Raw genomic sequence first — 23,787 nt, 5'->3', positions numbered from 1 at the left:
GACAATTCAAAATAGCTTTGATTTTATTGTTTTAATGACCTACTATCATTAACAGGGGTGACACTTTACATATTAATCATTTGCTGATATGTTGCAAATAGTGCATTTTCTATGATCCAATGCATGGCAATTAGTCAACACAGAGAACACACCCAGTGCTAATTATAAGTACTGTTGAAGACAGAGTAGTAAAAAACGTCAAATAAGACTGTAAAAGATGAACAATCCAAGGTATGACACTCTTCAGAATTCTTAGAAAATCATTTGCTTCAAAGGCACTGTATCAGAAAAGAATTATCTCTGACATGTGGTAACGTGCACTCAACCACTGATATGATTACCTCTATTATTGGCAAACTCCAGCACTTGAGAAAAGCTGCCAGTAATAGTGATAACCATCTTTCCCTGCTTACTCTATAGTAAACAAAATATTCTCAACAGCTTCTTCTCAATGAGACAAAATAAACTTTGTATAAAATAGTGGGACCGTCTTCCATAGTGGCATCTCATGCTGGACAAACAAAGCTCATAGACCTTAAAAAGGCTGAAGGTTACTCTGCTTTGTGCATTTCTTTTTCAAGACCAAAGTTTAAGATCATTAAGGAAACATACCGTAGTTTGCACAGACAGTCTCAAAGGTACATCATGTTATTGTTTATCATGTACCAACAATTCTGAAGGGTACTCAGGGATCTCATTTATATTTAGATCTGCATCATTAATGAATCAGGCCATGAGGGTTTTTCCATAATTACATTTTGATATTAAAATTTGCTCTCAGTGCCTGCTTTTAGTATCATTTGATGACTTTTCCATGTGCAAAACTTAAAAAATACACAAAAAACACATTCTGTATCGATAACATTATCACTCTTAGCTTTCAGCTCATGGACAATCATTTGTAATTCTGAGATTTGGATTTTGAGACTTTGTCTACAGTGAGGAAACTAAATCAATTTCTATGACTCCAATTTACAGTAACAGAGAAACATGAACATGGAAGGAAAAAAAGAGAGAGAGAGAGAGAGAGAGAGAACCTCCCTAGATCCCAGACAGAAATGTTGCTCAAACATTCTCTGTAATGGAAGTGGATTTTTATGACAACATTCAAAAAAGTCACATCTAGCAGAACAGTGTATATCATTGAGCACCTATGGCTGGCTGTGGTGCAGAGCAGCTGTACATGCATTATTATGAGGAACAATATTTGCCAGTGTGCACACATGCAAGTGTAACTGTATGCATGTGGTATTTTTTTTTAATTAATCTTTTTTTTTTTTTTTTACAGCTGCCTTCATTAAGGAGAGTAAAAGCTCAATAGCATATTTTAGATAAATAGATAAACCAAGAATTTAAGAGACAGGCGTGGAAGAAAAGCAAGGCAAGAGTGCAATAACACATACAATAATAGCCAAAACCATGCAAGCTAACACACACACTCCCTGTCACACACTGATTAAAGTTATTAATAACTTTTCAGTCACAGCACAACGATAGCACTTTGTTTTACAAGCCAATAAAACAACATTATCAGACAAAAAGCGATGATGTTATTACTAACCACCCAAGAGATAGGGTGGAAATGAGGGAAATTAGAAACAACTCTGATTTACTTCTAGACTAGTTTAGTCTTACCAGTTCAAAATATTCTCTTGACAGGCCTGAAGGTATAAGTATATAAATATAATTTATTTTTTTTCAATTCCTGAACTTACTAAACTGACCCCCTACACGTCAGTAGATAACAACAGCTTACACTTGCATTACACTGGGCAGATATTGGTCTTTCCATAAAAAAGTAAGACTAATCTTATCACAACTGAGTCACTTAATCTTTGAAGTGATCTGTAAGACTTTAAATGATCCAAACACACTCAATTGGTCAACTGAAAAAACATACAATCACACTGGAGGATGCCAGTGATGGTGACATATAGTTGTGGGAAGAGGAGGCTGACCAAATTCAAACATGTAACAGATGTTTGAGGATTAAATTCCCCATTCAAGTTTCAACTGACATTTGTTTTCATTTTTCCAGCAGCAGAATTGCAATGTTTCTTTTTAAAAGTTGCAATATGTAAGTTTTTGCTATTGCTACATAGCCAACATTAGCATTAAAAGCTGTTTAATTACCAAGAGTTTTAGCGGAGGTTAGAATATACCCTCTCGTAATGATGGACTGAGGCAGACTGGACTACAGTGACTCACTATTGTAAAGACTGATGTGGCTAGCTGATTAGCATGCTAACTCCAGTAGAAGAAAGGTGACAGAGTTATATATGGGTGTTGCTCTCCACTGCTGGAGACAGCTCTTGGCTGTCAGGGAATGAAGTTTGATGTTGAATTCACAACATTTCTTCTAGTGCTGTAGACAGCTGTTAATGCTAATGTTGGATATGTAGCAATAGCAAAAACTTACATGTATCACCTTTAAGTTATCATTCATGAAAACTAGTATTTCTACTGGTCAATAAAATGCCACTTTTTAAAAATAGTGTAATCACTAACGACACACAGATACACTATATTGAAAACTTTTTGTAAAATGCAAAAATACTATTATTAGTTATAATGTCAATAAAGATGCAACAAAATTAATGAAATTCATTTAAAGCTGACAAAAGACAAAATAAAATGTATGGCGGAGTGACTAACTACGGATTTGTGAGTGTTTTAGTAAAAAGGGTGTTTTTCCATTCAGAATGGATAGAGCTGCTATGCTTGATGATTTTGATGGATTCTGCTATCACCATATACAGTTTGTGTAAAAGGATATGAACCTCTAATTGTAGGAGCTGCCAGAGAGTCTTATATTTATGAAATGTTGCATTAGTTATGCAGTATAAGGTTCTTCCTGTGTGTGTAGTCAATTTATTCTCTTACACTGTAACATGTCTAATGGCATACTCACTAGTGCTTTGGACCCATTTCCAATTTGCCACTGTTGAACTGGCTCTAAGCTGGTGTCAGTTGAGGTAAAACATCATGCTAACTAGTTGCTAGTTTACTATAGAAAGCATTAAAAATCACCCAATTGGGCCAAAATTAAAGCAATATTTTGGCATTTTGGGAAATTATTTGCTTTCTTGTTAAGAGTTAGATTGTTAAACTGATACAAAAACCAAAATGTAAAAACAACAGTTTGATAGTTTTGGGTGCTGGAACTCTCTCTCTTCAGGCTTTATCTTAAGTTTTAGTGTACAGACTTAAGGTAAGTATCACTTTTGTCAAGTACCTTTTGGATAATCAGAGTAATAATCTGCTGTTCAGCATGTAATATTTGGCAACCTTTTCATAGTGCTACATAAGCAATGTTGATGGAAGTTCCACACTTAACTCCGAGGTTCTATGTTTATAGCACATTTAGGAGAACCAAGGATGGAATGACGACAATGTAATGTGGTCACAATAGTGATTCAGAAATGTTTGGTCATGTCACATTTAAGGAGCAGTATGGTTGTAGGTGTTGTGTTAGTCTTGCTTCCTAAAATGTGTTCTCAAAGTTCAACATAAAAAATAATCTTTGACAAAACTAGAAGGCACCAAGTAGAGTGCACACTCCCACAAAAACAAGTGTAAAAACAGTTCCTGGATGTTGGACTTTTCCCATTAGAATATGACCATGGTCAAATAAGTGGGGACAAAACAACATCAATTGTCTAATGGTAGGAATTCCAGATCTGAATGACTTAATTATTCAATACTTAAACCAAGGACAGTCTTTTTATTTCAGCCAAATCCATTTCATTTTGTGTATTATCTTCAAACAATCAGACTCTCCAACTTTGTTGGTGGAGCTAAAATAATGGGGACTTGTATGGTCCTGTGCAAACAGTGCAACATCCAGTGCTTTCTGTTTTCAGTCTACAACATTAATGACTGATCTGAACTGTTCTCAATGAAAGATGATATGGATTTTGTTATTTTAAATTAGAATGATTAAAAGAAATCTAACTTTATCCCATTAAAGTTCACTTCATCATCATCCATGATATGAAAAATATCCCAGAATCTCACAATTTAAAAGACATTTGGAGAGCTGACACCTGTCCACTTCACATACATAACAACAAGGCTTAACGAGACAAATGCCGCAAGCACTAAAAAAACATTCACATACATCCAAACAAAAAAATCTTAGACACAAAATGACAAAAAAAGAGAAATAAAAAGTACACAAAAAAGCATAGGTGCTGTTTTTCAGTGTGTTCACCACAAGTTCTGCATGTTTAGGTAAGGCAAAGTACAATGAGTTTTCCTTTTGTTGGGGGATGTAACGTCATGGCAAGCGAGTGACAAGGGGCACCTGTGCACATCTCGGTCCTTGTGGAAGACTTGTGATCCATCTTGACCCGTTCTGTATTTTCTGGGGTTGTTCAGGTTCACGCCACTTCAGGAGAGGACTGGTTCATCAGTCGTCAATGTCCTCATACACATTATCGTCAAAAGGCCGCGCCAAAGACGGCTGTATTCTGTGTCGGGAGTACTTTAGCTGAAGAAGGTCTCCTACTTCGCTGATGACACTCAGAGCCTGTGGAGACATTTATACAATAAAAAAGCTGTCAACATGAAGGGCAATATGTGGCTCCAGCCAATTTGAAGCTGCACCAAGCAAGATTTCTATGGAAAAAAAACACCTGTCTCCTAAGATTAAATCACAAACTTGTCCTAAAAGAGACAAGACCACTAACTTTGCTGCAGTTGGACCTGATATTTCATTCCTATTACTTGGGTGTGAGGTGAAGTCACCAGTAGGACATCTTGTTAGGGCAAAGGAAATGATGAGTTCATACAGATATATCATCCAAGGACCAGCAAGTGTCTGTTCTGGCTGAAACTGTTCACCGAAAAAAGCGGATATTCAGTCTTAATCGTGCTTTATTTCTGAGAAATTAAATGAGTACTTTCAAGACTTCAAGTGGTTGACAATACCTAGAAGACCTGGAGATGACTAATGTGATGTTACATATTACGAAAGCTAACATGTGACACAGTTCCCTGGCTGGATTTGAAGAGAGGTTACATGGTAGGCAAAACTAATTTCACTGACTGACAATTAACAACTTGCACAAGCTGTGAGAGTATGGTGAGTGTGAAGCTCAGAAGAAATATCTTTCAGTATTTTAAGGATTTTAAATCCAATTTTATGTTTCTAGCACCTAAAAATTTGGCTTCGCTACATGATGCAAATCACTCCTGAAACAATTTTGACAAGAATTTTAACTTAAAACTGGATTAACAGATTTTTGATTTTGGCCACTTGGAGGCAGTGCAACAACCTGTGAACACAACACTGACACAAGATTACCTTTTAAAGTTGATATGGTGAATCCATTGGGTCAATTATATACTTGCTTTTCAAAACAACATTTAAGCGTAGACAACAACTGCAATGCTAGTGGCATTGTTCACATGCTTGCGTACTTTGTGTGTATGTGGAAGATTTAAAAGTATATCCACAAGGGGGCAGATTAGAGCCTAAACGACCATGTTTGAAAATGGAATATCTTCTTTGTGAACTCCCCTTTTGCACAACGTAAACAAAAACACTTATGGACGTTACAGTACTGGTGATGATGATGACAGCAGAGAAAATGGCAATGGTGACATTGTGGATGGTATGTCAAGCTCTCTTCATAATTTTCTGCCAATACGGACCTTACTTTCTGATACTGCCGTCATTGGTCATGCGATGGCTCTCATCTCATGGATGTGTGCATTCATTTATGAGGACGTATACAACCAACACAATGAAGGAAATTTGTATTTGTGTGTCCTCGATTCTTTGATGTTGGTGTAGGTTTGATAAGATTTGACATTTGTTTAAAACTAGGATATTATTGTGGTCAAAGACATGAAAGGTCTTAAGAAGGGCAATAACAAAAGGATTTAGGTTCTTGTGCATATGTGTGAATGAGATGACAAAATTGCGAAAGCTCACCAGGAAATAAAAGAAAGACACAAATCAACATGACATATCAAAGTGTGAGGGAATGATACAGAGGGGAAGGCTAACAGAGATAGGTTTTAACATCATGACAGACAAAAGCAGTACAGCACTACAAATACTCCCACTCACTGTCTCTGGCTTATTTTATTTTTTTGAAGCGCAAGAAGAATAATAGAAGCTGATAACAACCCTGAATAGACAGCACCTTCTGGAAACACAGTCTGCATCTGAGCCAGCTGAGCCTCAAGGACACTCCAATTAGATAAAAAAAATAAAAAAAACACAGGAAAGGGTTCAACCACTGTGTGAGATGATCTATATACATTCTAATGTAAGGAAAGGACTGTGGAGAATCTAAGTAAGACAGTGACTGGAACAGGAAGAGCGGTCAGGTCAGCAGTGAGTTCATTCAGTATAGTAGCAGAGCCCTTGCTGAGAAGAGTGGGCGGCTTTTTGATGCGTTGCCAAGAGCAATCAAAGCTCTTCACTCCCACACAATGAGTAGAGAGGGTGGTTGGAGTAGAAGTCTGAACTCTAAACACTGCGAATACACTGTACATTAACCTGCAGGATGATCCAGACCACCTCAGAGTGACAGACTATCTTTTGACAGGCTTTCCTTACGGTGATGTCAGACACAGCAAGAGGCGGGAGGGATTCAGTGTGTCTCAAGTAACTCAAATAATTTTCCAGTAGAGGACACTTGTGGTCTCAAGAGGTCATACCTGTGTCTCCCTAATTACAGTTTTACACCCATTAGACTGCATTTCTACCCTTTGATGTCACCATGATATCTTGGCTTAGTTTCAGACAACTTCAAGGTCATTACACCATCTCGGAACAGGGGGGCCCTGAATTTTGAGAGTACGACAGAAATCAGCCTCAGCCAGTACCAGACAGTACCACTGCCTGCCAATCGTGGAATATTGGCATTTGGACCCTTCTCTTGCTTCTGGCAAATCAAGCTAACAAGCTACACACTGGAAAACTTTGACAAAAACTTGGTGGGTGCACAAGTCTAGTAATTAGCCATGACACCCTGGAATTATATTTAGCAGAGACACCAGAAAGCTTATTGCAGTTCAGGCTTGAGACTGACAATTCTGACTAATTAAAGAAAGTCTAACGACCCAGAAAGTGTTTTTCCACTGAATAATAATGGCTTCATCCAGACCTTTCTCCTGTGTGGGCAGAACACCGTGAGATCTGGCAATGCATGACTAGTCAACATCAATACCCTTGCAGTCTAAGAATACTTTTTTTGAAAAAGAAAAACAGTGAAGGTTTGGCTCACATACAACGTGACAAGTGGAGCAGGAGCTGCAGATCATAGGTTAGCACAATGAAAAATACACACTAGTTTCAGCAGTGAGAGTTAACAGTCACATCTGTGGCGTCTAAACATGGGAGTGTGTGTTTAGTCAGTATACAATTTGCATGTTTTAATTATGTTCTCAAATCAAGATCTTGTGGTTTTCCCATTGAGAGCAGAACTTAAAAAGCAACTTTAAAGTGAGAAATGTTTCTTATCTGTCTTAAACTATGTCGCTCACTAGTCAAAATAATTATTTACCCTGTTGAGCATGTCTTTTGTGTGGGCGGCTGAGATACAGAAGCGTGCCCGGGACTCGATGATGGGTGTAGCGGGGAAGCCCACGACCACCACCCCGATGTTCCTCTTCAGCATCTCCCTCCCAAACGCTCTAGTGGGACAAACATGACAGAGACACAGCAAAATGACACAAGGACACCAACTCAAGTTCTATTGCATCTTTAACATTAAGAAATACGAGGTATGATATGAGGTTACATTTGTCATCACACTGTATTGATTTAAATGCTCCAAAGGGACTTGGTGGATAAAGTCACCAAGCAGCATTCAGTCAGAAAGCTTGAGGCTCACCCTATCTTGGCAGGCATGTAGAGCATCATAGGTATGACAGGAGAGTCGTTGTTGCCATAGATGATGAAGCCCATTTCTCGAAGCCTCTTGCGGAAATAGACTGTGTTCTCTGCCAGCTGTCGCACACGTTCACGGCCTGGAGATGAGAGGAGGAGATTAAAGGATATGCATTGCAGGTTCACCACACTTTCAGTGCACAAAAAGGATATATAGTTAATGATCATCTAGTTTATTTACAATATGCTGACCACTGATTTTACTAAGCTGCATACAGTAAATGTGAACATGTTGTGCCCACAGTCTCATACATGTTTAACTGTAAATAATGCTGAACATCAGTGGCATATGTTTTATCACATGCTGATGTGTTATTAATGAACAATATGTGGATATTTATAGAGCTGCACTGAATGTCCTTCATCTCTACTCTACTCTAGTTGAATGTACTGTACTACTGAAAGTTTAAAAAAAAAGGTTCTTGGAAAAACTTGAATGAAATAAAAAATGCATAAGAGTAAAACAAAGACTCCTCTCCAGTTTCTTTTTATCAGACTTGATATTTCTGATTGAAAAGAAAGGAAATCGTTTGCAACTTGGCTGATGATGTTTTGAGATGAAAAAAGAAGGTTGACAAGCAGCTGAAAACAATCACATTCATGAGATGTGTGTGAGAAAACATCTGAGTGTTACAGCATCCAGGCACCTCAGGGAGATAAAGTTCTTACTTTCTCTGCAATATTTTTCTTCTCCCACAGGAGATTTCTTCGCTGAGTTCTTTGAAAAGCTCTGGTTGCATCAAACACAATGCTACAAACTCTGTTTAGTGTGCACACAAATGTAGGTTCCCAGCTACTCACAAAAAACTGGGTTCCAACCAGTTTGTTACAGTTGGTTTTAGTTTGAAGTTTAGCTTACCGTGGTTTATTTTAGGTTTAACCTCAGTTGATCAACTCAGGGCAGACAGACAGTAGAAATGTTTACTATGTAAACACTATTATCATTACTGTTAATAAGACCATCAGAAGCCACAGGAGTATTATTCAGCTAGATGGTGGTCAAACATAGATAATGCTAAATAGTCAAAAACGAAGAAAAGGCTTACAACACACACACACACAGCTTCTATTCTCCTCTTTGCAGAATACTTGCTTTAATGGTGACGAGTTGCTTATTTTACTAGTGTGCAGTGACACCTGGTGGCTAATAAGGAGCATTAGAGCAAATAAGATTAAGTGGAATAAATCAAGTTCTGATGGGCTGATTGTGCTGAGAGAGAAAGTAAATTTTGTGTTAATCTGAAAGATGCATTTTATTTACCTTATTTTCCTGATTACATTCATCAAGTTTATCTGAATATTTTCTTTGCATGATTTGCTTTCTTTCCCCAATAATCTTTTCTTGTGTGATGAGTTGCTTTGTGCACATTCTCTAAACATGGGTCTGACGTCTGTCTATTTTCATCTCAAAGCTTTCCATGTACTGGATATGTTATTCATTAAGAGCCTTTGTTGCTGTCATTTCCTTCACACATCTGTAAAACGTCTGTAATGTCTGTCATAAATGTTACTTTAGATGGTATCGTTTGACCTAGTAGAGGATTTAGTAGGAAGCAAGCTGAGCATTTGAAAAAACAGATGCCATTTTAATAAATGACTTTATGAAGCATGTCAGTTTTCTCTGAAGACATAAAGGGGCTTGTTTTTGTGGTTAGGACAGGAAGACAGCAAGAAGAGCTCATTTTGTTTCACAAAATCTAATTGTCTCTACTCTTATATTTCATTTTTTGTACCTGTGATGTTTGGAGTAGTCGGAATTGGTTCATTATCAACTTTATGTCACAAACATCTCCATCATTTTATTGGCATATAAAGCCCTATATTGCAGCTCTTGACCACAGTCTCCTGTAATACCTCCTGTGCAATATAGAAGACAGAGGGCATGAGAGCACAGGTAATAAATAAAACATTTTTTACACATTATGTGAAAATGCAGAGTTTCTGTTTCATCTAAAAAGTTGAGTACTGTCATTTCTATTTGGACTCACCTATTGCTGTGCCATCCTCTCCCATAATGCACTTCATAGAAGTGATGATTTGCTCCACCACAGGAGGAGACATGGAGGTGGCGTAGACTGCACTGTGAGAATGGGAGCGCAGGTACTCAATAAGCTCCTAAACCCAGCAGATACACAGGAGGTGTAAGTAGATATGCATGAAAAACACTGCTATTATTACTCTTTGTAACTGAGACTAAAGTAAGCAAACAGCTTACTTTAGATTTATTGCTTGCTTTACTCTCTCACATTGAACAGCTGGATATAATCAAAGAATATGGTAAATACACTGTTTTGCACAGATTAGATGAATATAAAAGGCTCAGACATTTAATAAAAAAAACTTGAAGAAAATGTAGTTCTGATAATATCTGATAAAAATGACTCATCAGATTTATTTTCCTTCCACTTAAAAAAATAAGAGATTGAACTACTATCCATCTTTACTGTGATGTTACAATGCTTCAAAGACATGCAGTTTACATAACTTACACAATTTATTGTAAACCACATCCTGCAACTTGGTGATGCATTGTTAGACTTGTAATTCATGCCTAATGCTAGCTTTCTTTGAGAAACTGAGAAAGCAGTGAAGGTGGTAAGAGTAGGTGACAAGAAACCATTAACAATTTTCAAGTATTTAGTTAGCTTAGTTAAACAACTGCACAGGTTTGTATGTTTTGTTTAGGAACTTCAGCTGTTCTAAGCTGTCTCAGTCTTTTCGGCATTTCATTGAGACAAAAAGTTGTCTCGCAACCAGGATCTAGCCTTGTTTTGATAAGCTGGAACAGGGCAAATATGTCAACAATGCAGCAGAGATGACCTGCAAGGCTGTAAATCCACATTGCTGGGATGACAGGTGTCTTTTTTGTTGTGTATCAACTTTGTCACCCGACACTGTGACATCTAATCTTGAGAGATTGCACAAACCTAAAGCATTTTTGCTAAAAAGCAGAGTACTTTAATGTCAGTAGCTGGAGAGCTATCAATGGTGTATCTGGTGACTCATTAGCCTGATTTTAGATTGTGCTACTAGATTACGTCTTTCTTATCTTTGTAACTCTGCCTTCGAAAGCACATCACATGCCCATAAAATAAACCCACAATCCCCCATTCTCACCCGTTTCCCTGCGATGTATCCCCCTGCAGCACCAAAGCTCTTGGTAAATGTGCCCATCATGACATCCACATCACAAGGATCTAGGCCAAAGTAATCGACCACACCTCTCCCTCTCGGCCCAAGAGCCCCTATGCTGTGGGCTTCGTCGAGGTAAAGGTATGCCCGGTAGTGCTTCTTCAGTGCAATCACTTCAGGCAGGTGTACTATACTGCCCTCCATGCTGCAGGGAGGAAAAAAAGGCAGAGTAAAAAGTGTTACAGCCAGTGTCAAGCAAATGTCCTGATATGTTCCTGTTCATTTCTCTCCTGACAACCCAGGAAATTATTGCTCAAGGGAGTACTCTCTGTTCCCCACTCAAGGCCTGTGTTGCTGTTCCCCAAAACTGGTGGGATCTGTCCTCTGCTGAACAGCCTTATCTCAAGTATCATGCTTAAAATAATATGTCAACATAAAAGTATGACAATGGAGTAATGATGTCACGAATACCACAGCAGCAAAAGTATCGCAACAATCTGTTTTTGCCTAGTGTTGAACCTGAGCATTTACTGATGCACACAATCTTACACTTGTGCAATTTAGTGAAGCTGAAACTAGGAAGGAAATCATGGGGATTTTAAAATGGACAACTCCTATTGCTCCATTTCTTTTTGCTACTAACATTTTTAGCACAGTTCATTTTAAATGCTCACTGACCTTACTCTCAACACCTACCTTAGCTAAAAACACCTCAGAAACTCAAAAACCAAAGAAAAAAAGAGGTACAACTCAACAAAATCAATCATATGAAGAAATTAGATAAACTACCTGTAAATGCCCTCCACGACTATGAGGATCTTCTTCCATGGTCTGTGAGTCCTGGGCTGTCCGTGAACTATGGCTTCTCTCAGCAGTTTCTCAAGGCTCTGCATATCTGACGGGAAAATTAAGACAGAGTTATATTCAAAATGAAAGTTGTGTGGTATCAATACGGGTGGCAGGAAACCACTTGCAGTTGTGGTCAGATGGAAATTCATTTGAAGAGAGCAAGACCTTCACCTATGCAGTTTCAATACACCCCCAAACAAAATGTGGAAAGGATAGCTAATACTGTATTATGAGTGTTTTCAAAATATAATAATCAAACAGTAATAGATTCCTAAATAAAGCTGCTCTTGTTCCTAGTATGTTAGCTCTAGTTCAACTCTTTATCAGCCTCATATTTTAGTAACAGATAACAACTGATAAAATGATAATTTGAAAAAAGTTATTGTGAAACAGCTTGTGGATTTGGTTTGTCTGTGACTGTAGCTGATAAGACAAACTACAATTAACATGTTACAGGAATGACTAAGCAGTAGAAATAGACAAGCAATGAGTTCCAGTGGCAAGCTAAAGAGTTCTGGTTAATTAGCTGGGCACCCGCTAAATTATCTGTTAAAGAATGACGTTAGCATGTGGATACAGCTGCGGAGCCAAGCTGTGCCTCGTTAGCCTAATGGCTAGCTATATTAAACAACTAGAGGCTAAACATTTTTTAGAACTAATTACACACAGAGATAATTGCACACTATAATTGTGTCTCACATTCTATAAGAGCAAGAGCTAACCTTATTCTATGAGCCACTGTAAGGATATACTCAATACACTTATTTTAGTACAATTATACAAAGCAGCATTATCAGCTAGCTAGCTCTCTTCTCCTCTGCATTTTGTACACAACCAGAGATATTTTTTGTCTGAAAATTAGCTTTACAGACTCCAGAAAAAGTAATTTACAGAAAGAGGCTACAGTATACTGAATGATGTGACTTTTTATCAGCTGACTTATGATTAAAAGCACAGGTATTATTAATAATGTGATAGCTATTCTTCATTTCTAAACAAGTTTCTCTGTAAGCCATGACAGTGTGATTGAGCTAGTATTAACCATACCAGTTTCCTGAAACTGAGGCAGCTAGATTTAGCCATCGTTAATTTTATCATTTATACTTTTCAACATGTCAAAATATCTTCCACAAAAAGGCCTAATTTTAAACTTTATACTTTTTAACTTACTAAACAACATGCTAGCTTATTTTCGTAAGTACCAAACATTTTAGCTGACTTCTAAAATTAAACTTCATTTGGCTTGGTCAGGTTTTCAAAATACTGACTAAAGCAAAGACATACCATGCAGAGCTCCCCAACAGTGTGTGTGTGTGTGTGTGTGTGTGTGTGTACATTGTAATCTACCAACTGTATTTAAAGTGATGAGACCAAATTACAATACAGTGTTGACATACAGCATATAGAAAAATGAATAAAATAAAAACATCACTCTAAGTACATTAATGATATAGGGCAATAAAAGTAATAAGACAAAGAAGCAATGAAAGAGGATAAAGGAGAATCACTTGAATTGAGGGACTGACAAACAGAAATAGACGTAAGGATGCAGGTGGACAGAAAAAAATAAATGGACCTTTAGAGTAAATGCACTGAGGAGACAGACTGATAGCAGGACCTATTTCTAATCACAGACTCACTGTTGTGTTTGAAGACTCTGATGATGGACCCAGAGAGTCTGGCTCCCAGGACCAGAGAGGCATGGTTCAGTTCATCACTCAGAATCAGACAGCCCTGCAGGACACCACACAAACATTAATTAGCATAAATTATTCATGCATTTGTTTTTACCCATCTGAGGTAGCAGATAGTGCTACATATACTGACCTATTTACTCATTTGTTTGGTACATCATTTTTTACTGATTAGCATTATTTGCCATTTAAAGGGAACCACTGGTTTGCATTATTTCACAGCCAAAGAATTTAAAGTCTCTGATTCCACTCAACAGTGGAAACTCAACAGTCTCTGATTCCACTCAACAGTGGAAAGTATCTACTTGTCAAACAACATCAGCAGCAATGTGACAAAACAGACTGGTAAGACCTGATAAGAAGTGGAGCTACTAGTCTTCTATGCCAACAGGAGACATTTCCTCCTAATATGACATGGAGGTGGTTTTGTGTGTCTGTGTATGGAGGTGGTTTTGTGACCTGTGACAGTGTGATAGTTATGGAATGTTTTTGTTAGAGAGACTGTACACTACACTGAAAAACAAAGGTACCATCGAGTAAGCTCATTTCATCTTTTACAATTATGCCAAAGAGTTCACATGCCAATAAAAACTTGCATTCATGCAACATAAAGAGAGGGAATAATGAGGAGTTAGAGGACAGACAAAAAAGGAAAAGGTGCTGTGACAACATACAGGAAATCTGGCTGGGATATTTAGGGAGAAATATGTGCTGCAAGAATAAATTACAGCTCTATCAAGGAACCACCTATCTTACCTTCCCAGCCAGGGCTGGTATGTTCATGGAGTTGGTTGCAAACCCCATCCCAAACGCCATGGCTGACTCCACACCCAGGAACTTAGCCACTAGTTTCTCCATCTCCTCGTGTCTGTCCAGGTTGCCTGAGATACAAACAAGCAGGTGGTCACCACAAACACATACCAAGTAGTGGTTTCAGAAAGTATTCCAATCCCTTCACTTTTTGCACACTTTATATTGTAAAATGGTATTTTTGCCCATTAATCTACACTCAATAATAGTAAAAATATGTTTAAAAAGATTTTTGTAATAAATCAAAAACAGAATATTCTCATTTCTAAAAAGTATTCAGACTTTTTATTCAACTACTTATTGTCCTTTGTAGAGGCCCCTTTGGCAGCAATTACAGCTTCCAGTCTTCCAGACTCTACAAACTCTGCACACCTGGATTTGGCCAGTTTACCCCATTCCCCCCTGGCAGATCCTCTCAAGCTCCCTCACATTGGAAGGAGGCATCCGTGAACTGCCATCTTCAGGTCTCTCCACAGATGGGGTTTAAGTCTGGGTTTTGGCTGTGCTACTCAAGGACAGTCAGAGACTTGTCCCGCAGCCAATCCAGTGTTGTCTTGGCTGCATGCTACGGGGTTATTGTTGTGCTGAAGAGTGAGCTGTTACCCCAGTCTCAAAATAGAAACTGAATCCATTTAAAATTAAATCTGTGACACAGTAGAATACAAAAAAGTGAAGGAGTCTGAATACTGTCCACACAGACTGTTTGGTAAATATTTAAAGGAATAGTTCTACATTCTGGAACATCTCACATCTGTCCATTTAATATTAAGCTACAGCCATGGGATGGTTAGCTTAGCTTAGCTTAGCTAACAGCTAGCCTGGCTCTCTCTAACATTCAACACCGATCAGCATCTTAAAAGCTCTATAATTAACATGTTTCATCTCTGTGGTATTTTTAAAGGATTAAACGCTGCCTAAAAATGACATGTTGTGGTTTTAGAGTTAGTAATGTTTTCTGTTTTCTATTTCTTGACAAAGCACAGTGATCCCAGTGGAGTCTTGTAGTCAGTATAAAGTTGAAATGGCTTTGGTTATGTACAGGTTAAACAAAATGAGATATAACCTGTTACGCTGTGAGCTTTAGAGGTGGTGGTGGGCAGACTGGTTTTACATTTAGATGGAGCTAGGCTAGCTGTTTCTACACAGCTGCTGGCTGTAGCTGCATATTTAGCGTAGATATATGAGAGTGGCACTGATCTTCTCAATTAACACTAGGTAAGAAGCCAAATAAGCACATTTCTCAAAAAGTTTAACTATCGTTATGTTACAGTTTCTGTAGCTAAGTAATTGCTAGACAGCTGGAATCTTTCTAAGCACATACATTATAAAACTTCCCTGAGCTCAAGTAGTCAGTCAGTCTCTCAGTGCTAGATTACATCTCATCTCCTGTAGAGTAATGTGTGCATCAACTTATAATATTTCCAGCTGACTGCTCTTATGGAGCAAACACTACTGCACTCTTTATTAAAATGGAGGCAGGCCTTCTCTCTATGTAAGAAGAGCATGTCACCAGTTCCACTCTATCAGCAAATATCTGCTAACCAGATGGTCTACTTCACTTCCTCCAGGCTCATCTGGTTCTTATCTGACTTGCTCTGCATTCTGGCTTCAGCTAAAAGATTTTCCAAGTAAATACAAACTATATCCTCCAGATATTATTTACACCAATCTTTTAAGCTTCATACTCTGGTAAATCTGGCTAGTTCTGGACTTACTTATGACATGGGATCCTTCATTCAAGAGAATTACTTTAGGGAAGTTATTTTTGAAATAACAGTATATTTTGCCCATATTGAATTGCAATCTTTTTTTCTTGACCTTTTTTGAAATTTATAAACCTAGCCCATTTGAAAAGAGGATAACTGATCCTTAAATAGTCTTTACAGAGTTTTTAAACCACTGGTGGCACTATGAAGCACTGTTTTCACAATGTAAACAAACAATGTTCTGTTTGCATTGTGCACATGCACAAGGCAGTGAAGGACACTGCTAGCTAGCAAACATGGATGTAAACAATGCACAATTTAAAATATTACCCAAAAAAAGCAAAAAAAAAGTCTGCTTCCAGCTTTTCAAATGTGAGGATCTGTGTGTGTTTGAGTTTAAGATGATTAATCAATAATCAAAATAAACATTAGTGTCAGTCCTAGTTAAGTCCCATAGATAATAGAGAAACTGTGCATTTTGGTGAGTAACACTAGATGCAAACTCTACTACACATTTAACATGATTCATAGCTTCTTTAAAGTCACCCAAGGTGTCAAATTGCAGTTGTTAAGTTCAAGTGACAGCAGTGACAGTGGGCGTGTCTGGTGTGTTTTGGTGTGTGTCTGTACCAGTCTCCTGCCTGGTGCTTGCAACTCCGACGCCATACTTCATGGTGACCTCGGCTGCAGAGTCAGCACATGGACCTGTATTCTCAGCGAAGCCGAGGTAATTATATGAGCCCAAGTTAATCACATCCTGCACCACACGCCCCGTGTACCTGGAGGAGGAGAGAGAGAGAGAGAGAGAGAGAGAGAGAGAGAGAATCAGACAAGCTTATTGATATGATTAATAATAATGATTGGCAGAGCTAATTAAAAACTAGATTGAGGTGGAGTGAAAGGCTGGACAACAACAACTTTTTCCAATCTTGAGTAGGATCGGCCATATTGTTTGATGCAGCTGCACCCTGATTTTCTCACTGGCACTCCATGTTCCCTGACTTTGTTGCTTTTCCTATCTTTTCGTCACAGTCTGTGATGTCTGACTTCACACACGCCTGACTGAACATCTTCCACTGCAGTGGGCCTCCATCTTCCCTCAAACACCAGTGTCATGCTGACAAATGCTGAACCGATGTGATGTTTTGATGACTGTTTAGAGGGAGGTTTCATTGTCACAAGATACAATATGCATCACAATTAGGAACCAAATATGAAAGTGGTCCAAAGCAGAAGGAAATGATTCACACTGAATATCCAGTGTGTGTGTATACTGGCAGTTGTATCAGTCACATAGAGACAAAATCACTATTAACACAGGGACAGGGAAAAGATAACTACTCTATATAATATAATGCAAACCAGTACACTAGACCTGCTATAAACACGCCCTTTGTAAACCACAGAGTATGATTTATGTTTCGTTTTGAATGTGTTTCAGGGGTGTTGATTTAACTGTGTGGTCATTTCTGAGGTCAGACTCTGTTATACTGAATGACACTCGTACTTGTACAGGTTTACCTAATCTTGTCTTTCCCCATGCATAGCAGGAAAAGGGTGGAGTAGAGTGTGAGAAGGGGAGCTGCACAGATGTTTTTTTATGTTTTAGTGGTGAAACTAATTTATCAAGAAACATGTCAAACATTTGCTGCATTTTATGCTTTTTGTGTTTAATATCAAAGTCATTTGTTATGCAAAAATGTAAAACATTCTCTGGCTCTAACTCCTCAGCTGTGAATATCTGCTGGTTTTGTTAGTCTTCTCTGATAGTAAGCTTGAAAACCTTTGGATGTGGACTCTTAGTTTTACAAATCAAGACTTTTGAACTTTGGCTCTGGGGAACTGTGATGAACTTTTTTCCCCAACATTTTAAATACCCCGCAAAAATTACAGAAAATTACTAAAAAATAAATAACTGGCAGATTTATTGTTAATGAATATAACTGTTAGTTGCTGTTCTAGTTTATTTTTGCTTATTTAAATGTCTAAATCATAGTCCGGTAATATTGTATTTTTGAGACTAATACCAATATCAATATCTGTGAGTTTTTAAAGTCCGACAACATATTGGCCAATAGTATTCTTTTTTTTATTATCATAAACTTGTAACATGAAGTGTTAATAGTGATACCTTCAATCCGCTTAACATTTTACAGTAAAAAAAAAAATTATTTGTCAGTGCTCTCTGGTGGATGAACTCTGTGATGGTGACACTCTTTCTTAATTACCTCAAACATAGCTTGGCATTTCTGTGCTGCAGTTTCTTGCTACTTACCACCCAACATATTCACTGATATCATATATCTACAATATGCCAGTATACGATTAATTGATCAAGTTCTATTCTAAATGTTTTTTGGGGGAATTTTCCCATAGAAGAGACCAGATCCCTTCTGTGACTAACAATGACTGCAGGCAACACAATATTTCATTTTCAAAGCTCAAAAGCCACTTTCACTTACTGTCACTTTCCTGTTTCATACAACATAACAATGGGAAATTGTGTTTTACACTGCTGACTTACGGTCAGCTCTGGCCTGTGAGAAAGGCGTGTAACCCTGCTCACTGTTAGTGTCTGGTAACCTGACCCAGTCCTTTGTCTTCTTTGTATTAGTAGAGGATAAGAGTGTTAGCACAGTTAGAACTAGTCCTTGACTGGGTCATTAACCATACAGCAGACTCTCTCATACTATTGTTCCACCGTGGCCTCTGACTCTGCATTGCACGAATACCTGGGGGCTACCTTATAGATTAACATATTTACAGTCTTGAATAAAAGGTATGTCTCTCTCACTCAAAAGTCCAGTTGTAGTCATGGGATGCTCGTTCCATCAGGTCCATTTTGGCCCCTGGGACGCTGCATATGGGCCTGTTCCAGTTGTCTCTGATCCGCATGTAGAGGTTTCTGGTGTAAAAGTTCTCAAAATCCTGGTAGAGCGGAACAAAGTCCTAGAAATGGGTAAGAAAGAGAACATAGTGAGAAGTAGAGAGTAGAGAGAGGAGTGGCAGAGAATGTGGCAATTTCACCCTAAATCATGTGTGTTTGTTTTCTGAGTATAAAAACTATAAAAACTTCAGAGAACAACATGCCTCTAATACTTTTGGAAAGCTGAGCTGGAAGGAATTTAATCTCTGGAAATATAATCTTTAACATCTAAACACATGACCAAGGGAGTTAATTATTCCTTGGTTCTTAGAGGAAACATCCGTGGGATATCCTCGGGGTGATTTAATGACTTCCCCACATCTATTCCACAAGCTTCCTTTCCTCAACATAGCCAAATACTTAAAACAATGGGCCTCACTATCAAACATTACATAACACATTGAAAACAATCTGAGTGGTGAAGGGCATGTTCCAAATGTGCTGATAACTCCACCATTAGAGGCGCGTTGACAAAAATGCAATCTTGAGTATGCACGTTGCACACTATTGTGTAGAAAAGCAATGCCACCTTAGGGAGAATATTTCAAACATTATATTGGCCTCACTGGGTTTGCATGTGAGGCACTCATCCGAAAGTGTTGCCACATATACACACAGCACTTTTCTTGCGGCTGGCAAGATCACATCAAATGTTCTGAGGTTTTTCTCACCACATGTACACTTTTGCAAACAAGCTTGAAGACGTATAGCTCAAAATGTTTGAAACATGAGAGCCTCTACAATAGCTTTTAATGTTTAGAAGCTTTGTGGTGTCTAAATATTACTTTGGTTCAGTCTGGTTATCAAAACAACAAATGAATCAGGTTTATTTTTCCATTTGCTATCGCTGTTTCTAGGCTGAGTCACCAGGCAACGTGTCATTAGAGTTCAGTTTACCAAATCAGCTCCATTCAACACCTGAAATGAACCTAACCTCCTTTACCTTAACAGTAATTTTGTCGCTGTGCAACCAAACAATGATAACACTGCACTCATTATGAAGGCACAGTATGCTGACTGCGTAATGTGTGTGTCTGCTTTTATAGTGAAAAACACTGGGTGCATTTTCTCTGGTGAATGACTACATCAGAGTCTGTGGCCTTACCTTTTGCACCTCCCTCTCCCTGGCAATGTGGCACCTTTCGATTTTCCAGTGACGGAGGAAGTCGCGGAGGTAGCCAAAGATGGTCAGGATGCCGTAGCCCATGTACGTGAGCACTGCCACCAGCATGGGCGTCTCCTCGAAAGATTCGATGAAGGGCCGACTGTACAGGCTGCCATGATGGGAGTCTGAGTGGACCTGAGCAACAAGGAAACCAGAAAATCGACTGTACTGCAACATCATAAAAAACATGCTCATGAAAACCACTATGAATGTTGAAACAAGGCAATTAAGCAGATATAATTAAAGCTATTGGTTTGGATGTTATTATTCTAGTCATTTCAGTCAGGATTACTGTTTAATAGTGCTTAATGATATTTTAACAGTTCCATTACAGTGCTTCTGAGAAATGCATTAGTGTCCAGGCTGCATTGGTGTCATGCAGGAAAATATGGCCTGTAAAATTCAAATGAAAACAGTTCAGGGTCAGATTTAAGCTATTGCAATGTTGTGTTTATATGTTGAAATGTTGAAAACCCACATGTTCTCAAGTCTTTTAAAAAATATATATAAAGGAGCAAAATACAGAGCCACTGTTATAGCAGGAGAATTACGCAAGGTTACATTAGATCTCCATGTATAAGTTTATCATTTTATCAAAAACTTATGTCTTATCTTCCTATAAAACACATATTTTCCCCTATAATTCCTTAGCTGACTTCCTGTGACTCCCTCTTCTTTTGTTCTAGTGAGAAAAAACACATTTTGTCTGCTATTATATTTGGCTGAGTTCTCTGTAACTCACTCAACCTTGACTTATGTGCAGCCAAATTTTAAGTGGGAGGAGGATAAGAACACAGTACTGAGTTCTGGTCAGCTATACACTGGCTATACAGGAAAGAAAACCGTGTGACACAGAGGGAAGATTTGACTGCCAAATAAGGGAGGAGCTGGATGTGCTGGTGGAAATCTGTGCACTCAGTGCGAAGTTGTCTACAATGAACTAATAAACTTTACACATGTCTGTGCTTCGTTAAGAATATTTGTGTATTTGATCCATCTTGATAAGCGGCTGGACAGAACCTCACTGCTCATAGACGTTATGCAATTTGCCTTCCCAACATGCTCGCCCCTGCGCTCATGGCTATTAGGCGCTTCATGTGACCGGTCATGCCTCTCTCTCTCAAATACCTTACAGAGTAGCAACGCTGACATCTGCATGAACTGTAATCAGCTGAGGTTCAGTCACCAGACATTCAGTTTCTTGTCTTACCAACCCAGTTCAGCAACAGAAATCCAGCTTTGTTTTTGGCACCACAGCCACCCCACTGAATTATTACTATCATACTATGACTGACAGTCACTGAAAATGTTTGACTTACCAGCCATTTTGATGTAGGAGAAAACTGCTTGGAAAAAGTTTAAAGACAGACCCAACAATCAGGAGAGAATTCAAAATGCTGTTTAACTTTTTCCTCCAATTTAGTACCACAACACTCAGACTCAATGTACTGTACCACAACATATCTGTGACTCTAGATGCTCATGTGTGAGACAGCATTTCATTGTGTAGTCAGAGGGGACCTGTTAATTGGGACAGTAACAGGGGACGCACCCAAGGGTGGAGATTTCATTAGCGTGTTTGGAAAAATGCCGTTTCACAGCATGCGTGTGGTCTCAGTAGACAACCTTAACTGAACAGGTGCACCGTTTCAGAGTCCATAATCACTACCTCATCGCAGTTTCAGTTTCTCAGTTGTAAGGGGAGATACCCGCTTCACAAAAATGGAATTTTTGCAAACTTTTACTGCCAGACATCTGCAACTTACAAGACTACACACGACAGACATCCTGAAATGGGCCAAAAAATTTGACTTTTATAGTTCAGTTTAAAAATAGTGAGTACACACTATAAACACAGTCTCCCTCTAAGATCACACTATCAACTGATGAGATAAACATGCAACCAAATATGACCTGTCCCAAGTTGTTTGACTGGCTCTGGTGGTATGTGCATCATGAGACACTGCATGATTATTTGCCTAAGTTGTTTTACTATCCCTACTTTGTGCCTCTAATCAAAGTCACACAGAGCCAGACCTAGAGCCAGACCTCTTCTAAAATTCGGCACACATATCATGCCCTGAACAGAGTTAGAATTCTATGCAATATCAACTTTCAGAGGCGTCTCACCCGCCTTTTTTAAACAACCTGCCACATATTAAGCAACCGAGGGGCGGTGGAGCGCAGTATGAACCATTCACAAAGTTCATATTTTAATGCATTCAGATGATGATTGGAGCGATTATGATTATGCCGAATTAAAGAGTGTCTCCAAATAATTCAGAGAAAGCTTTTCTTCTATGTTTTCAGCTCGGAAATAATATTAAATAATAGCGAAAAGTCTTTAATCTAAAACATTTTATATTGAGTTTGGCGTTTGGTCTATCTCGAGGACAACAAACTGTCATGAGGTTATCAGCAGCAGGACTGTCAGCGCATTAAAACGTTTCTTATCCTATTTTCACAAGAGTTCATGAAAAATGGCAACAGTGTTAGCATCGTCCGGGTGTTTCCGGGTCTACACGGCAGAAGCTTCCCCGACTTCATCAGCCTCTCCTCCCCGTCCCATCCCGGGCCTCACCTCCTCCTCCTCGGGGTGGCAGTGGTGCTTGTGCTCCCGCTCATGGCAGCGGTGGAGGCTCTTCACCAAGCCGTTTCTCTCCGGTTTCAGTCCGTTCTTCACACGCTGACACACTTCTCCATCGGTCGGCTTGGTCGCGGGGCTTTCAGTCATTGCTGGCCAAAGATTGTGGAGCCGTGACGGTAACTTGCATGTAGGAACACGGACCTTGCCTGCGGTGCAAAGCGGTGACAGTATCCGAGCTGGGAGCGTTTACAACCGCGCTACAAACTCTCTCACACTTTCACTCACACATGCAACACACACACACATACAACACACACGCACACACACCTACACACACACACGCATTACTCACACACTGTGAAACCTGAAAATCCACACATTTAATACCGGAAATCAACGCCCATAAATCGCGTCGGAGCCTGCAGGAGGGGGCGTGGCCACGCGTTTCGTGAGTGCTAAAGGGCGGGGCTTAATGTATGTGAACTTGATTCACTTTTTAAAAAATGTTTATGGCACTTTTAAGAGTGAAGGAATAGGATGTAATGACAGATTAAGTTAAACCAAATAATTAAATAAAATAAAATCTAATGATTTATAGAGTGCCTTTTTAAAACAACAACGACGACAAAAGTTAACATGGCAAATACATTAGATTAAATAACTGCAAAAATGAAGAAGATTAAAGTGCACTACATAATGTAAATATGAGTCTTAAATTTCTCAGTATTTGAACTTAAAGTCCAATTTTTCGGACTATCTCATAAACATATTCTTTAAAAATAAAATAGAATTCAATGACATGTGTCGTACCTTTAAAAACAAAAAGAAATGCAAACAAAAGCTCACATGCAAATAGAACAATCAAGTCAAATACATGTATGTAAGGAATCAAGATAGTTGAATAACAAAGGGCATCACATACTGAAAAAATATGTCTCAATATCTGAGTAAAAAGTAAACATTTTCATATTATCTTAGGTTAGTGATGTTCTTAACTGAGCTCATTCAT

General features: G+C 38.6%; 1 protein-coding gene across 1 annotated transcript; it reads right to left on the bottom strand.

The window, feature by feature from the left end:
- LOC108897935 (serine palmitoyltransferase 2) lies at positions 1–23,181 on the bottom strand. The gene is made up of 12 exons (XM_018697738.2): positions 22,773–23,181; positions 20,132–20,326; positions 18,895–19,049; positions 16,731–16,879; positions 14,341–14,465; positions 13,531–13,624; positions 11,831–11,936; positions 11,027–11,246; positions 9,898–10,024; positions 7,854–7,989; positions 7,524–7,653; positions 1–4,531 (listed from the first exon to the last, which is right to left on the bottom strand). The coding sequence occupies exons 1-12, from the start codon at positions 22,923–22,925 to the stop codon at positions 4,412–4,414; spliced, it is 1,710 nt and encodes a 569-aa protein (XP_018553254.1). The 5' UTR covers positions 22,926–23,181; the 3' UTR covers positions 1–4,411.
- Positions 23,182–23,787: the final 606 nt, after the last annotated feature.

Source organism: Lates calcarifer, linkage group LG19 (genome assembly GCF_001640805.2).
Source record: "Lates calcarifer isolate ASB-BC8 linkage group LG19, TLL_Latcal_v3, whole genome shotgun sequence".
Classification (NCBI taxonomy): Eukaryota; Metazoa; Chordata; class Actinopteri; family Centropomidae; genus Lates; species Lates calcarifer.
The sequence above is the reverse complement of the archived record's forward strand: the minus strand, read 5'-3'. Positions and strand labels throughout refer to the sequence as shown.